Source organism: Ahaetulla prasina, chromosome 1 (assembly GCF_028640845.1).
Source record: "Ahaetulla prasina isolate Xishuangbanna chromosome 1, ASM2864084v1, whole genome shotgun sequence".
Taxonomy (NCBI): domain Eukaryota; kingdom Metazoa; phylum Chordata; class Lepidosauria; order Squamata; family Colubridae; genus Ahaetulla; species Ahaetulla prasina.
In genome coordinates this window covers 246,360,287-246,377,867 of record NC_080539.1, presented here as the reverse complement: position 1 = coordinate 246,377,867, position 17,581 = coordinate 246,360,287, and the positions used below count along the sequence as shown (strand labels likewise).

The 17,581-nt window shown below is 39.0% G+C and overlaps 1 protein-coding gene across 1 annotated transcript in view; it reads left to right on the top strand.

The window, feature by feature from the left end:
• The window catches only part of PDIA5 (protein disulfide isomerase family A member 5), a 180,990-nt gene that overhangs the window by 47,120 nt on the left and 116,289 nt on the right, over positions 1-17,581 (top strand). The window contains exons 5-6 of the mRNA XM_058194942.1: positions 8,776-8,868; positions 14,609-14,669. Of these exons, the coding sequence (XP_058050925.1) occupies positions 8,776-8,868; positions 14,609-14,669 (154 nt within the window). The remainder of the gene's footprint in view (positions 1-8,775; positions 8,869-14,608; positions 14,670-17,581) is intronic.

Genomic DNA, 17,581 nt, shown 5'->3' with positions numbered 1-17,581 from the left:
GCTCATATTTAGCTGGTTGTCCATTAAGACTCCAAGATCCCTCTCACAATCACTGCTATTAAGCCTATTAAGCCTGGTTTCACCGAGTTTATATGTGTACTTTTGGTTTTTCTTACCTAAGTTATTTTACTTTTCTCTACATTGAATTTCATTTTGTTCGATAGGGCCCAGTGTTCAAGTCTGTCAAGATCCACCAGGATCTTGAGCCTGTTATCTAGGGCGTTAGCTATTCCTGCCCGCTTATCATCTGCAAATTTGGTAAGTTCCCCTTCTATTCCCTCATCTAAGGCATTTGGAATACTGTATCCAGTTCTGGAGACCTCACTTTAAAAAAAGATTGACAAGATTGAGCAAGCCCAGAGATGGGCAATAAAAATGGTACAAGGTCTGAGGGACAAATCATATCAGGAAAGATCGGAGGAACTGAGTATATACAGCCTGGAGGACAGAAGGGAAAGACATGAGTGAAACCATTAAATATATTAAGGGTGTGAATAAGGTTCTAGAAAGCAGTATTTTCAACACTAAGCAAAAAAATAAGAACTCAGGGGCATAACTCCAAACTGGCAGGAGGGAAGTTCAAAAGTAATGTTAGAAAGTATTACTTCATAGCAAGAGTAGTGGAAGTTTGGAATCAACTTCTAATGGAGGTACTGGTTAGTTGTCAGTAATGGAGTTTAAACATACTTAGGATAAACACTTATCCATCATCTGACTTATTATTTAAAAAATAATCAAACATCAAATGGCAAACTTGATGGACGAACCACTAGGTCTTCGTCTGCCTTCAGTTTTCTTTTTTTATGAAATGTTCTACCTATGTTTTAATCTTTCAAACATTTAAAAGGTAGAGAAGGTGCAGAAAAGGGCATACAGAGGCTGCAGAAGCAGATTTGTGAGCGGCAACTGAAGTATTTACTCTCCTTTATATTGAACAAAATATGGTTAACCAAGGGGGAACATTAAAGCAGCTTATAAAATTGCAAACTGCATAAAGAGAACAGAGCGGGTGTTTGCTTTTGCAAACATTTGTTGGATTCAGAGCAGACAGAATAAATTACTTCATACACATAAACTTCAGATAGCTTTAAAAGGGGAATTGATTAATTCCTGGAAGGAGAGAGATATCAGTAGGTAATTATAGTAATAAAATCCTATTTCACCATGAGCAGCAGCATATGCAGAAAAAAATCTGGGTGTCTTGGTGCAGGGGTCCTTAACCTTTCTGGCTCTGTGGGCCAGCAGTGGTGGCAGGGGGGGGATGGTTTCACGTGCTTGCCTGATGCTTGCACGAAAGGAGCTTCGCGAGCTTTCCCGCCGATTGCGTGGCCCAGTTCCCAACAAGCTATGGATCAAGGGTTGGGGACCCCTGTCTCAGTAGATCATAGTCTGAACATGAGGCAATTGCAGAAAAGTCAATGCCACCTAGATTGCATATACAGAGGAATAGCCTCAGGGTCAAGAAAAGCCACTCCTCTACTCTATTCTGTACTTATCAGACGATACCTAGAATACTGCATCCCATTTGGGGTATTGCATTTTAAAAAGGACACTGATAAACTGGAGCACATCTGAAGGAAACTGAGCAAGATTAAAAGGGGCCTGGAAGGAAAAACTTGTCAGGAATATTTAGAGATGTAGTATGTTCTTAAACTGCAGAAGTAAAGACTATGGGGAGCATGATAGCTACCTTCAAATATCTGAAGGACTAGCAAATGGAGCAGAATTGTTCAGAGTTGTTCCAGAAAATGGGACAAAAAGAATTACAGTAAAGTAGTTTTTAATTGGCATCAGGAGAGGTTTCCTAAGAGTAAGAGGTATAGAACAATGAAACAGATTGCCGTGGAATGGCTCAAATCTCTATGGGTTCTATTTTATTCTCTCAGGCAAGAACTAAAGCTGTTACCCTTTGAACTTTTTAACTATTTTTTAAATAATTATGATACTCCAATGCATTAATATTTTTAGCACTCTGATTGTGTCATTGAATAAGTTTAGTAAAAATGATGTATGTATCTAAAAACATAACAAGTGTATGGTTTTTCAGCATGTTTTTTTGTGTATGAAAACAGGTAGGAATTCACAATATGGTCACCATATACGGTTATATTTTGGGGGATTTACATTGCATATTCTTATGTGCATATTTTCAAGCGCCCTCCTATTAGCTTACTTGCCACATCACTTTCTTTCTTACACTTTATTTATGCATTTATTTATAAAATTTAGTGGCCACCCATCTTACCTTACTCTGGACGGCTTACAATCATAAAAAATAAAAACTGAACAAAGATAAAAGCATTAATAAAACACCATGCACAGCCAAATATAGCAGCCCAATTAAAAGATGGGGAGGGCAAGACTAGGATGGGATAAAATAAAAACTGAACAAAGATAAAGGCATTAATAAAACACCATGGACAGCCAAATATAGCAGCCCAATTAAAAGATGGGGAGGGCAAGACCAGGATGGGAGGGAGGTGGGATCTGTTGGTAATTGATCGATCTCGTCCACTGTGATGCTCCCCCATTGGAGCCCCAAGCCAACTGGCGGAGCCAGATCTTTAGGCTCTTACGGAAGATCAGGAAGATTGGGGCCAACCCCACTCTGGGGGCAAGATATTCCAGAGGGCAGGTACAATGGGAGAGAAGGCCTTTCTCCTGGACCCCTCCAGCCAAACTACTCAGGCCTTTGGGGCCCGCAGCATGCCTCCTATGCCAGCATAAGTGACATGGACCTATCCCAGTGGTTCCCATAGGGAGAAGAGAATCGTTTGCATGCTGCTTATTTGGACCAGGCAACAATTCTAAATTTCCTGTCTGGCAGTAGACTTGCTTGTTGAATGATCTTCCGCTTCTATCAAGGTAGGCTGTAATGGTATGTAGAAATGACCTTGGGAGGCAGGAGGAAGAGCCAACTTCTTCCTGCTGCTTTCTGAAGACTTTCCGAAGCATCACAAGAATGATCTCAGCTTTACCAGATAGATCTGACATAAAACCTGGCCAAAATAAGCCAATTCTACTTTACTGTAAAGGTACATTAATAGAATCTTGCAAGTCTGAAAATACAATTCTCCTCCACCTCCTTTACAACCCAAGAACTTAAGAATTGTCCGTCTTGAACCATTTGTTCTGCCCACTGTACAGCTGCGGGCTAAGCTCTCTCTATATCTGACTGCTCCCTAGGCAGCATCTCCACCAGGGGTGAAATGCTCCCAGTTTGGACCGGATCACCCGATCGGTAGTGATGGTGGTAGGTGGTTTGGAGAATCAGTAGCAAAAATCCCTGCCCTCATCCCCATTCAAAGCTGAGCCGCGTGATCATCAAAGGTTTTTTTTTTACTTTTAAAAGCATTTTTTCTTTGGCCAAAAAATGTTTTTAAAAGAAAAAAAAGCCTCTGCTGATCGCGCAGCTCAGCTGTGATTGTGAGAGGCTTTTAAAAGCAACTTCTTCGGCCAAAGAGGTTGTAGAAAAAGTGCTTTTAAAAGGCTCTGGTGATCCTAGCTGAGTTGCTTGATCGTCAGAGGCTTTTTTTCTTTTAAAAGCAAAAAAAATGCTTTTAAAAGAAAAGAAAAGCCTCTGACAATCAGGCAACTCAGCTGGGATCGTCAGAGGAGCCTTTTAAAAGCATTTTTTTACAAGCTCTTCGGACAAAGAGGTTATAGAAAAAATGCTTTTAAAAGTTAAAAAAAAAGCTGGCCACGTCCACCCAGTCACATTACCACCACCACCACCGAGCCACGCTCTCAGAACCAACAGTAACAAATTTTACATTTCACCACTGATCTCTACCCCATCTCCAAAAGAGGCATACCATTCCCACATACCATTACAAATGATGCATGCAGTTTGGAGAATTTAGGTGTAGCCTTCTTTGTGAAGCCTCAGAATCTTTCTTGAAGGCTTTCTGAAGCATTGCAAGAACTGCATGTGCTATTTGGAGAAAAGCACAAGCAGCCTTGAAAAGAGAGCCTAGTGAGCCAGAAGATGGTGACAATCAGTTGGGAGCAGCAGGACCTGTGCAGTGCAGAGGTGTTGAGATTTTGTTGCAGGGTTGCCAAAAGGTCAGAGATGAGATAGGTAAGTGTGGAGAATTGAAGCGCCCCTGCAGTGTGTGGGTGGGCTGCCAAGCACTCAAATTTTGATCATGTGATCTTGGGGACTGAACTTAAGTACCATTCATTTGGTGTAACCATAACTTTGAATGGAAGCTGAATGCTGAATGTTCATTCATTAAGCAAGAACCACTTACGTATATTCTAAAATAGAGTGTGTGCTAAAGGTTAACCATGCAACTCTAGAGGAGAAATACCCAACCCAGCAGTAATCAAAAAGAACTTCTTTTCAGAAAGAGAACTATTTTCTTACCAAACACTTACTAGCTCGGCAAAAGCCAATAAGGGACTACGTAGTGCTTAGATATAGCATTCTTTTCAACTAATACAGCTATCCTCCAGGTCCAGAACAAAATCCACAAGTTTTATTAACAGGTCCTTAAAAATAAAAGCAATCCAAAACTTGTCCCTTACTGGAACTGATGGAAGCTGCTACAGTAGTGTTTTGCCTAAATCAAGGTGATGAAAAAATACAGCTGAAAAAAAAAATACAGGGACTACTTATCTGGCACTTGAAATAAGCTTCCAACATTTCTTCTGCTATAATTAGCATGCAGAATGTTTGTAATGATTGTTCAACAGAAATAAGAATGAACCTTCCTGAAATAATTATCTAGACTCCATAACAACTGTTGAATCGTGTTGATGACCACATCTGCAAAATTATATGACAGTTATGCCTACCAGGAGGCATTTCTTTTTATATCTCACTCATGGTGAAATCTTCCCACTGCTGTTTGAATAGAAGAATTCTTTGAACCTTAAAACTGTCTTATCCTGCTAATGCTAAGCAACCAATATCTATATTGTTAACTTTTGAATTTCAAATTTTATTCACGGAGAGAAAGAGATTCTGCAGATTAAGTCAAGCTTACTCAATTTACATAATATTCTATTTATTTATTTATTTATTTTATTTGTCAATCACATATAAGATAACAGGCAAAAGTATAAACATAATTTGGATACATGGAAAGAGTAAGTTAAAAAAATATTAGGACAGGGACGGTCCTAAAATTTTCTAGTCTGAAAATTTGTTTGATTTTGGGGAAAAATGGTTTAATCTTGTCCTGAATGATGCAGCTAGGCAATATGCTAAAGTTCCTCTCTTTTTTTATTCTGTACATGTGGATAAAAACAAAAATAGCTCAACAGTCACCTTTTCTGATTTCAATGCATTCTGTTTTTCTTACAACATTTTACCTCAGCTCTCTGCAACCTGCTGTTCTTTGAGATTACTGGAATTCTGAACATTGCAGTCCACATATATCTGGACATTAGGGAAAGCTATTCAGTGATAACAGGTTCTAACTCATAAATAAAATTTTGAAGACACTAAAAATTAGGCTCCAAAAAAAATATTGTCCATGTTATTGATAAAAGACACTAAAACTCACATTAGAATCTTCAGTTGTGTTTGTTATTACCAATTTTAAAGCAATAATTCCCTGCCTTCAGGCTCACAATCTGTATATTTATCCGTAACAGAGAGACAAAAACAGTTATTTCAATAACTCAGCAGTGATTGCTTAGAAAATGTAATTTGTTTTATATGATTTACTCTAGGATCAAACTTTTATTTTACTTTGAAATCTCTCCCCCTCTGAAGAAAATCCTCTCCAGACATCCTGCTGTTTGTGCTCATGCTTTTAATTTGTGTATGCTGTTTTTAAACTGTTAATACATTCAACACTTCATTTTGTGTCAAATCAGCAAGAACAAACAAAGCTCTCCACATATGCTCTTTTGTATTTTAAACATGTTTTCTTTCTTAGGCTGCAGCCCAGGGTGGTGTTTTATACACATGTTGAGATTATGCCTAAAAGGAGTCTCAAACATTCAGCAGTTTCCTCTGAATGAATACATAAGCTTATTTCTAGGTTTTTGAAAATGATTTCTTAATCAGTTTCCTTTTTCTTAAGTTACCCAAAAAGAGATCTAGAAGTTGTGATAAACCTAGATTATTAGACTGCAGAACCAATTTGATGAAAGGTGAAAGAGATGTTACCTTTACCTCATTAAACTCAGTAAGATAGGTACTCAATGCTTTGACTCCCATTAGTAAGGTCAGGGCTGGGAGGAACTCACCCACAATCACAGTTATATGAATTGGGTTGAGTCTTTATTGCTTTCCACACATAGAAAGTAGCCCATTTTACATTGGCAATCTGATAGAGAATTTAAATTTTCTGAATGTAATGGTTTAGCTGAAACAGAATGCATGCTAATGAGGTTCAGTGGCCCAATTATCAATAATAAATCATGGGGCCTATAAATTTCATTAGCTTATGGAAAAAAAAGATACGTAGTCTGAGCTTCTTTTCATATTTGAGAAAACACTGTTGAAGTGGATTTGATTGTGAGAGTAAATATCCATAAAGCTATGATATTAGCATGTGCAGACTTGCTAATAAAGGAAGGAAATCACAAAATCTAAATGTTTTAAATAGTTGTCCCATCCTAATGATATCTCTTAGTCGGCTCAGAAAGGAATTGTACAGCGTTTTTTTCTTAATTCCTCAGCTTTTAGCTTGCCTTATAAACCTTGGATTGTAGAAACTACCTTGGCTTTAGATCTCCCATTGTTTTTAAAATGAGTTTAAGTATCAAAGAATAATAGTAAACTGAGAAAATAGCAACATGCTGCCTCTTCTGCTGAAACTCCAGGAATGAAATCTTTTTCAGTTCTGTTTATATTGAATACAGGGAATTTTCCAACATGCTAGGTATCCAGTTATTTTTACATTAAAGGGGGATTTATTTAAAATAATCAAGAAGGCTGGAGTCCCAAGAGAAATGTTTGTGGCCTCTATGTTAAAAATCCCAGATCTAGCACATGGATTTGGTATGCAGGCATTTCTGAAGCTAAATAATGCAGCCAGTTTCTTTAACACTTGAAAGATTAGTTCCTCCCTGTCCCTCAGGACTGCCCCAAGGAAAATTTATACTGATAAAGCTGAGGATAGGCAGAGAAAGCCAAAGAGTGTGTGCAGTGCATCTAAATAACTGGATGGGACTCTGCATTCACATGAATGATACGTAGAACATAGTTTTTGTTTGCAAGAGAAGAGAAGTAGGGAGGGAGGGAGGGAGGGAGGGAGGGAGGGAAGGAAGGAAGGAAGGAAGGAAGGAAGGAAGGAAGGAAGGAAGGTAGGTAGGTAGGTAGGTAGGTGTCAAGGTTCCGAGTAATGAACTCAACTTTCAGCTTTGAACTCAGAGAACAGTTTTATTGAGTATTTTCATTTGTGTCAAAATTTGAGAAGGCTGAAAGTCTCAGAGTTGCTGAATTGATAAGGTTCATTACTTGGAACCTTGACAAAAGGAAGCCATTGTAACTTGTCATACTTTGTATATATTGGATTGAAACAGCACTATGCCTTCCCAACCCACGCTGTTTTGGGGGACTGAGTAACATTTTGAACCTTGCATATGTATGCCAGTTCGTGGACAGGCTTACAGAATGGTGCGATCAGTTACAAAAAACGTGTTTCCACAAAGGCAGACCAGTGAGAATATACAAAATAAACTTTCCATCCACCATATGTTAGTCATCCATTGCTGGAAAATTAAAATGAGCAACATAGATTGCACACATTATCCAAAGAATAATGGTCATAAAATACAGATAAATCAAACATTACACCCTAAATTCAAGCAAAAAGTACAGGCCAAAAATATCATACATTCAAACAAGATAGGCAAAAGAGCTAAACCACATCTTATTTTGAAGCAAAACAAAACCTTCCTATTCTACCAGTTTCTACAATTGCTAATTCCCATCTGTTTTCATGATTTTAGGGTCCATTGAATAGATATACAGAGAATACTTGGCCATGGCATTTATGTTTGTTTTTAGAAAAAGCTTTTGTGACTCTCTTATATCCTAGAGATACTCTTGTTAATAGCCCCATCACATAGTGTTGTGGGGAGAAAAGAAGGAGAGAGTGCTCTGTACATTATATTGAGCTCCTAAATGAAAGTTGGAACATAGATCTAATAAATAAATGATGGAACGTTTAATTTAAAAAATGGATACACAACAACTATATCATATATAGAGAAAGATGTATATGCTAAGTCTGTAATAAAATGTTTACATTGATCTTGAGATATAGGTTAGTGAGACTGAAGTCCTACTTAATCAGCTTATAAGAAACAGTCAAGTTTTATTCTAGTGCATTGGACAATTAGTAGTTTTTCAGTAACCAGATATTTCTGTTGTACAACATTCAATTTTTTTCTTAGTTTTCCACCATGAATTGTAGAGGTTTACATTCCTTTGTCCTTTTTCTCAGAACAATCTCACAAGTGATGGCCTACAGTGACTAGTAGCTTTTCTATTTTTTTTTAAATTTTATTGTAAACTGCTCAGAGTCATTTCGATGAGATAGATGGTGTAATAGGCAGACAGGCAGGCAGGCATTCAGCATGGCCTTCTCCCAATTCTAATCTACTCTTCTAAAAAATTTACTGAAAATGCCATGTTTGGGTTCAATACGCTGAATCTGTTTTTAAAAAGAAACATATCAGGGGACAGCATTTCTTAAAAAATCTTCACTGGAAAAGCAAGTCAAATATTTCTATTTCTAGTGTCTGAAAGACCAGGACAGCATTTGACAGATTGTAGTTGTGATTAAAGGGCTGTGTCTTTTTTTCTAGTCACTGGTTGCCTTTCTAAAGGATCCTGAAGGAGCTCCATTGTGGGAGGAAGATCCTGAAGCCAAAGATGTTGCCCATATTGACAGTGAAAAGGTAAGCTTCCTTGAATTATAATTAACATTAGAGGACATTTTAAGGAAACATAGAAATAAATATCAGGAATTTTATTCTGGCATATTTAGAGAGCTAGTTTAGCAAACTGAATGCACTGCAAGCTAAAACACATTGAGAGTATTTGTTCAGTAGAATAGGAAAGGAGACCCTGATTGGGCACCATCTCATGCTAGCTATGGATTTATTTCAGAATCTGCTAGCATGAATCTTACCCCAAAGCATATTTCATCTTGAGCTGCCATTACAAGTGACTAAATTTATGTTGGCTTCTTTGACTTGAAGGGTCCTTGAAAACGGCAGCTTCTAATTGTCTTGGTATAAAATGCATTAATGCCTTCAGCATGGGATGATGGAGCTTAATAGCTTGCTAGCTAATGATACTGTCTGCACAAAGCCTAACCAAATGATTGGTAGGTTCTGACTGAGATGAAAGGAAAGGTTTGGAGAATGTATGAAAGTGTGCAAAATTACCTGGAGCATGTTTCACAGTCAACATGGGGCATCTCTAGATAGGGTTGGGAGTGGCTACCGTACCTCCGAAACCTTGGAGAGCTGTTGACATTCAGCGAAGGCAACATCATTGTTCAATCAATTAACCATTTGATAGCATAAGACAGCTTCCTGTGTTCATACAAAGTATTGCACTGTTATGCAGACACTGAACCTCTTTCCCCTAGAAATGATCAATCAAACTGTTAACTGATTGGGAACCCAGGGATACTCTGAATATTTTTATATAGATTGTAAAAAAATATGACTTACTGTAGATGCTTGAAATAAATCATGTTATGGAGCAAAATTAATTAAAAGTGTAACCCATTTGTCCAGATAGTCCCCAAAAGTTTACTATGTGTCTCAATTGCTCTTAAATAACTAAGCACTAATATATTCTGTGTTTGGTTCTCAGAATGCTGAAATTGTATTGTTTTTCTAAACTCTGATGTAAACCACGGTCTCTACATAGAAGTAGAGAAGTATCCTTCACCTCTAGGTTTGAAGGACTAGTGGTCTACTTAAGGGTCATTAGAAAGTTCTTTGACTTTAAAGGAAACAGTCTTTGGTATTTAATATGGACAAATTTTGCAAGGGCATTGAATATTTTTAGATGAACTCAGGCAATCTTAATTTTGTTCTATACTCTATTATGAAACCTAACATTGCTGTATTTGCTGATCCTTTTCTAATGTCTATTTTTCTTTCCATTCTAATCAATTTTAAATTTTAATTGATTACTCTCTTGCTGGTATTCACAGTCATTTCAGTTTCTTAGCTTTCATTCCAGTATTAGCAACAGTTACTTTGGCATTCACATTTGTCAGAAGATTAATTTTTAATGTTCACCTTTCTGTTCTCAGTTGCAGGTTCTCTAGGGCTTATTTTCAATTTAAAATGTTGCCTTTCTCATTGTGGTAGCTTTAAAAAAACTCTTCTGATGTCTTCCTATTACCTTGGATTGGTTTCTGGTTAAAGGAAACAAGTTATTCTTTCTGTTCAATTGCATTCTTAAAAGGATTTGACAAACATCCTGAATACGCAATCATCAACCAGAGATTCTTAATCTTATTTTAAAATAATGTTTGTTGTAGTCTGCTGTATGGCAGCCCCTGAATAATATATTTTATGGTCCGTATAATATCAACACTTTTTATCTTAGCAGAGTTTCTTTGGATCTTGTATTCTTCCTTCTTGGGTTCATGGGTAGGACTAGAACTTTCTGCTTTCAGCATTGAACAAACCATGGTTCTTGAATATGTTTGAATTTTGAACTGTAATATTTCAACAATGGTAGCAAAAAATAAACCAACATTAAATAGTTACCTATTCTATGTCTGAACACATTATTTGCTAAAATATAATGTCACAGGAAAAACAGATTAGTTTACAATCAGAAGTATTTTTTTTTCTGATCACAGGTTTCTGTGTAGTTACGGATCCACTGCATAGAAGCTTCCAAATTATTGTAATTTATTTATATAGGGTATGATAGTTTCCCACTACGTGTGAATTGCACATTAGCAATTTAAATTATCAGTTGTGTTTTTTGTTGAATAATAAGATGAAAACCAAGAGAAAGTAGAAAAGGTATTTATTTCAATAAAATTATAGTCCCATAAAGTGTTCTACGTATAGCTGAGAAAGCAAAAAATCAAAATAAAATCACAGAGGGAAAAATGTAGTCCTAAAAATATGCTAGGAAGTTGTCAATTTACATATAGTCCTCAGTTAACCATACACTTAACTGGAACTGGCAATTCCATCGCTATGTGAAGCCGTCATTAAGCAAAATTTATGACCACACCAACTTACAACAACAGTTTCAGCAGTCTTGGTTGTAGTTGTTAAGCAAATTACTGTGGTTGTCAAGCAAGACACTATGTGATCACAGTTTGCAACTTCCCACTGGCTTCCCCATTGACTTTGCTTGTGGGAAGCTGACTGGGAAACTTGCAATGGGTGATCACATGATCATGGGATGCTGTGACCATCGTAAATGCATGAGGGTTGCCAAACACTCAAATCACAATCATGTGACTCAGGGATACAGCAATGGCCATAAGTGTAAGAACCAGTTGTGAGTCCCTTTTTTCAGTGTGGTAACTTTGAACAACTGCTAAACAAATGATTGTTAAGCAAAGAGTACTTCTATGGCAAATAAATTTTACAATAAAAATAAATCTCATAATTAATACAATATTAATAAAATGTGAAGAATATTGCAAAGGACAAATATTCAGATAATAAATGCAGTGACTAATGGGCCCTATTAAGGCTTCTAATCCAAGAAGTATATAGTATTGGTCCACTGACAAGACCTAAGGACTTTTCTATGATCTTTAATTAAATTAAGTCTCAATTGTGGAGGTGCTACCTAGGTAGCCAATTTAAAGACTGAATTATTTTTAACTTTATCACAGTTGGTTATTTAATATATCATGATTTTAAATTTCATTGTTGTGTTTTTAAGAGCTAATTCTAGGAGACGACTTCCGGTATCCAGCGGCAACGGACGTCTGGAAGGCTTCTCCTGCCTCCAGCGCCCGAATCCGGCCGCCGCCGAGGCCCCCAGGGGCCAGGTGTTCCGAAAAGGACACCTGCCGCACGGACGGCTCGCCAGGGGTCTCCCAGCCGACATACAGGACTGTGGGGACCGATGCTGGCGCGCCCTAGGCTCGGCGGGGTTCGGAGGCCACAGGCCGCGGCCATTATTTTGGTCGTCGCCTGGGCCGCTGTGCCCGGTGACACCGGGGCATTGGATTTATAACTGCAGCAGCCTGGTGGTGAACAGGGAACGGAGAAGAATTGAGGAGGAGAAGGAAGGAATATCGGTGGCGTGGTGGACTGCTCCGGAGTGCGGGGGTTTTTCTCCCCTGCGGTTGGAAGGAGCACGAGTTATTCTGGAGAGAGGAGAACTTAAAATAAGAAGATTACGGTTTTGTGGAGCTCTGGAGAGAAGAGGTGATGGAGAAATTTAGGAGGGAAGGTTTGAGGCCCCCTCCTTCTGGGGAACAGTGGTGGCGTCCAGCTTCCGCCTTCACTATGAGAATTTTGATGACATCACTTCCCTTGACTTCCTGGTTGACTAACTGTACTCTGGACTCGTTGCTCCTGTGAGTGCCCCTGGTGGATCCGGAGGAAATTACAAGGATACTGTGCTTGCCTGAGGATTTTGATTTTTTTTTTTCAAATGGCAAAGGTCAGAGACCAACTGCTGGAGAGATGGAGAATTCTGGAAAAGTTATCCAATATGGACAAGAAACTGGATGATTTGCAAAGAGGCCAAACGGAAATAAGAGCAGAAATTGTGACTATCCAAAAGGATTTAAAGGATACTCAACAAGTCTCAGCAGAAAACAAGCAGAAAGTGGAAGGTCTGGAGGGTGAGATGCGGGCAGTGCAGAAAAGAGAGGAGACGACAGGCAATGCTGTGCTTGGACTACAGATGGATAAAATGTCTTATTTCCTTAGGTTTCAAAATTTGGAAGAAGTGGACCAAGAAGACTTGAGAGATGTTGTGACTAAATTGTTGGGAGAATTTCTTGGGAGAGGTGTTGATTTCATGAATTGGGATGTGGATCGAGTTTATAGAGTTAATTTGCAATATGCACGCACGCATGCAGTTCCCAGAGAGGTTCATGTCAAATTTGTGAGAAGAGAGACGAGAGATGAAATTCTTAGAAAACATAGGAGTGGGGCACTGATTTACAGGGGCAGGGAGATAGCCATTCTGAGGCAGATTCCCAGACAGGTACGTGAAAAAAGAAAGAAATATTATTTTTTGTCAAGCAAATTGTACCAGAAGGGAGTGGGCTTCAGATGGCTGATGCCAGAGGGATTGATGATTTTCCGGGAGGGCATTACGAAAAAAATCAGTACAATTGCGGAGGCTACGGCCTATGTGGAGGAACACAAAGCCTTCCTGGAATCAGATGACCCAGGAATTGAAGAAGGGGAGGTTATAGATCATGGGGCTGAAGCGGCTGCCGCTGTTGCGGCCCTGGAGTTGGGTCAGGCTGAACCCAGAGTTCTGAGATCCAAAACTAGGAAGTGATAAAGATATTTGGGATTGTGTTGGTTTTCCTTATTCTCTTTTGTACGATATTCTGTTTATTCTTGACTCTTCTTTATTACGTATTTAAAATTTGCAAACTTTGCTACTTCGTGTCACCTGCTTGCCTTATGGCTGTTGTATGTGTTAAAAAATTTGAGTAAAATTCTTATTTTAGATAAGAAAAATGAAAATTTACCATACCTGATATGTATTTGTATAAACCTTTTTTGACTAATAAAAACTTTTTGAACAGAAAAAAGAGCTAATTCTAAAGGTGAACTTATCAATCATTTTAAGTGTCTTAAATACAAGTGCAAAGTCCACTCTTTGATATGTTTTGGATTTATCCATCAATAAAACATTAGAGTTTGTTGGTGCTATATGAGTGAGATCATATAGCAACACCCTGTCTTGAGGCATGGTCTACACCTTGTGTATATGAATTCAGATGTCTCATAATGTGTATAAGAGTCAGAGCTGCATTGCAGTAAACATTAGATCCTATTGATGCGTATAGCTGGGATAGAGTTAAACTCTAAGTTCAGGGAGTTAAACTATAAGTTTCAATTGAAATATAATCCTTAGATAGAAATAGTTTACTGAGTTTTGTAAACTATGTCCATAAGCCTTACATGCTTACTTGGATATGGCCAATGCATTCCGTCCTTACATTTCTAGACTGCTAAATTGGCATAGTAATCCATAATTCAAATCCACATCTTTTCAGCACCAATATAAAAATCTGTACAGGTAGTACTAGCACATTGGGATCATATTGAAGTAGTAGTAAGCTAGTCTGATTATATGGAGACCTCAAGGGTGGTTTTAGGACACTCTTATTAACAGTACTTTGAAAGCAAACATTAGCAGCGGTTATAATGAAGTTTTTAATCTTGAAATTGATTGCATATTTTGGTTGTACTTTTAAATGTAGGAATTTAAAGTATGGAAAGCTTCAATAAGAAGTGTTTGAGCCCTGGTTGATTAAAAAAAATCATCCATGTGTTTGTAGCGCTTTAATTGAGAATTTAATGATAACAACCAGATCATAAACTGTTTGGCAGTACTATCAATGGCTCCAATGGTTGTTGGAATTTTAGCTAAAATATATGGAGTAAAAACTCTTAAATTTCTTCTTTCATCTTTTTTATTTTCTCTTTTGGTTTTAAGGAACTGAAAAGACTTCTGAAGAAAGAAGATAAACCTGTTCTGCTGATGTTCTATGCCCCTTGTGAGTAATACAATATTTTAAAAAATTTGGCAGCCCCCTTACTGATATTTGTGTACCTCTGTTAAATTATTCCATTTGTTCATAGAGAACTGACAGTACGCATTCACTATCTGCTCATTACTCTGCATTTGATATTCTTCATTCCTCAGTTTTTATTCCAGAATTCACCACAAACATAGCAGTGTAGCATAAAAATATTTCAAATGATGTTCTTTTACTCTTTCTCTGCTAAAATTATACAAAAAATGAACACTCAGTTTCAGGTGGATCTTGCACATTTATTTCAAGTTTTCAATGTGTTTAGTCTATTCTTAGATATAGTAAGCTTTCTTCGAATATCCATTTGCTCCTGCTGTAATTTAAGGATCTGCAGTTATGTTGTCCTGCCATCATTCTTAAAATGGCTTGGTCGTGTCAAGAGAATAATACCCTGTCCCAACCAGCAATCATTTTAAAAGAGAACACATCAAAAATAAATACTATGATACCTTGGAGAGCTCCCTGCAACAGCAGTAGCTATTCAGCAGATTTTTTTTCTAATCTCTGCCTTCTCAAGTTTGAAGTAATGCCTGCCACACCCCTGTAAAAATACACAAAAATTGTTCCTGCCAATTTATCAGGTAACAGCTAATCTAAGATTATCTCAGACGCCTACGTGAATTAGAGTATGTAATCTAAGATGCCTATGTGAATTAGAGACCATCTGGAAATTTCAGTGTTTTGAGCTAAATTAGGAAATTGGAAAAAAAATATAGAACCACCCCCCCTCCACTGGTGAGCTACAGCTGTAAGGCTGACAATTGGTGGACATATTTGTCTTTTTAATCTAGGTACATTTGTGCCTAATGGTGTGTTGAATAACCTACTTTACTATTGCTGGTCATATGGAGATCTTTTTCTTCAGTTAGCTGACAGCCTCCATCAGGAATAAAGACTTTTCATTGTGAGTGATTAGTATCTAGGACTGCAGGCAGGTCAAAAACATATCACAGAATTCATTTCCTTAGCTCTGATCCTAATGATACCAAACATCCTGCCTGTCTTTGTTGTAGTATCTCATGGGGAAACAAGGGGCCAAAACCATGCTTTTATCAGGAGGGGGGAAAAAGCCCTTATGAATCTTCATTCCCAATTATAATCAAGATGAATAAATGGAAGCCAAACTACCGTATTTTTCGGAGTATAAGATGCATCTTTTTACCCCCCAAAAGAGGGTGAAAATCTGGCTGCGTCTTATAGTCTGAATGTAGCCCCACCCACCCACCCACCAACCCCCACCCTTCAGACATTTTTGGGCAGTTCTAGGTGGTGGGGATCTCGGTCAGGGCACAACCTGAGGAACAAACCTTTGGCCGTCCAGCGGGCAACTCAGGGCAGACAATGACTTCACTCCCCAGCAATGTGAGGAGCCGCCACCACCTAAAGCCCTCTCCGTGCCCAGGAACCGAGTTGAATGGGAGCCCCTAAAGCAAAACGTCCCTCCTTTCCAGCCACTGCCGCCCGTTGGCCTGATTCCCCAGTGCAATTCGCAGAGCTGTGTTTCAGGCAGTGGCCGGTTCCCCTGCAATGTGCATCAGGCCAGGTCCCTCTTCTGTCCCCATGAAAATCATCCCCCACCCCACTCATACCAGTTAAATGCACATAGAATAATAGGGTTTGTTTTAAACAGATAAAAAGATCTGTGCTGCTTGTTATCAAAATCGAGTGGAAGTGAGGACGTGGCTGATCCTGATGCTGGTAGGCAGAGGCAGAATTCTTTTTACTTGTCTTCCTCCTCAAAAATTAAGGTGCATTTTATACTCCGGTGCGTTTTATACTCCGAAAAATACGGTAATCTCCAATTTTTTATTTGACATAGGCCTGAAGGTTAAAGCCTCAGCTTCATCTTCCCTAGGAAGATGATTGAATGTATGTTTCATGGTTCTATCAACCTATTATTATTATTATTTTTAGAAAAACTGGGAGTGTGTTTCATAATATCATGTTTTCCCGAAAATAAGACAGGGTCTTATTTTCTTTTGACCCCCGAAATATGGCCTTGGCCTTATTATCAGGGGGTGTCTGGCAGAGAGAGGCTCCCTCCGTGTGCCATCAAGCCCTTCCCCTCCTGTTTGGGGAGAATGTAAGCGGCCTGTAGGCATCAAGCCGCACGAGTGCCTGTTCCCTCCCCCGCATGTACACCTCCCAGGGTTCACCATGTTGTTGTGGAAGCCGCTGGAAACGGAGAAGACGCAGGTCAGGCCAGCCACTTGGTGCCGAGTCTTCCAGGAGCCAGGGCAGAGAGTCTTCCGGCAGCCAGGGCAGAGAGGTGGCAAAGAGTGAAGGGAGATGCAGCACCACATGGGGAAACCGCGCCGCCGCCATCCGAGCACTGAGGATGGCTTCCTCTGTGGTTTCCAAAACCCGGCTGAAAGCCGAGAGGAGGCCAGTCAGGCCAGGTGCCTGCTATCGACTCTTCTGGGAGCCGGGACAGCCACATGGAGTTGCAACCATATAGCGGGAAGCGCACTCCCAGAGTGGCTACTGCCGACACATTCTTCTGGCAGCGCCAAGAATGCTGGGGGAAAGAAAATGAGAGGCAGCTCAAGATCAGATCAGCTAATCCGTGGTTCGCAGTTAAGGGGCCCAGCTGCCATTAGCTGACCAGGGAAGGGAAGGGCTGCCTCCTGTGCTGACCACGCCCATCCTTTCACTAGGGCTTATTTTTGGGGGAGAGTCTATATTTACGACCACCCCAAAAATCAGGCTTGGCCTTATTTTCAGGACATATCTTATTTTCGGGGAAACACGGTATTCTTTAATCAAAATTACTCTTGAATTGCAAATAATCAGAGAAGTGAATTCTTGCTATATTTCCTTTTTTAAAAGTTATATGGTATTGACAGGAAGTCTGGGGTTTCAGGAGGTATTGA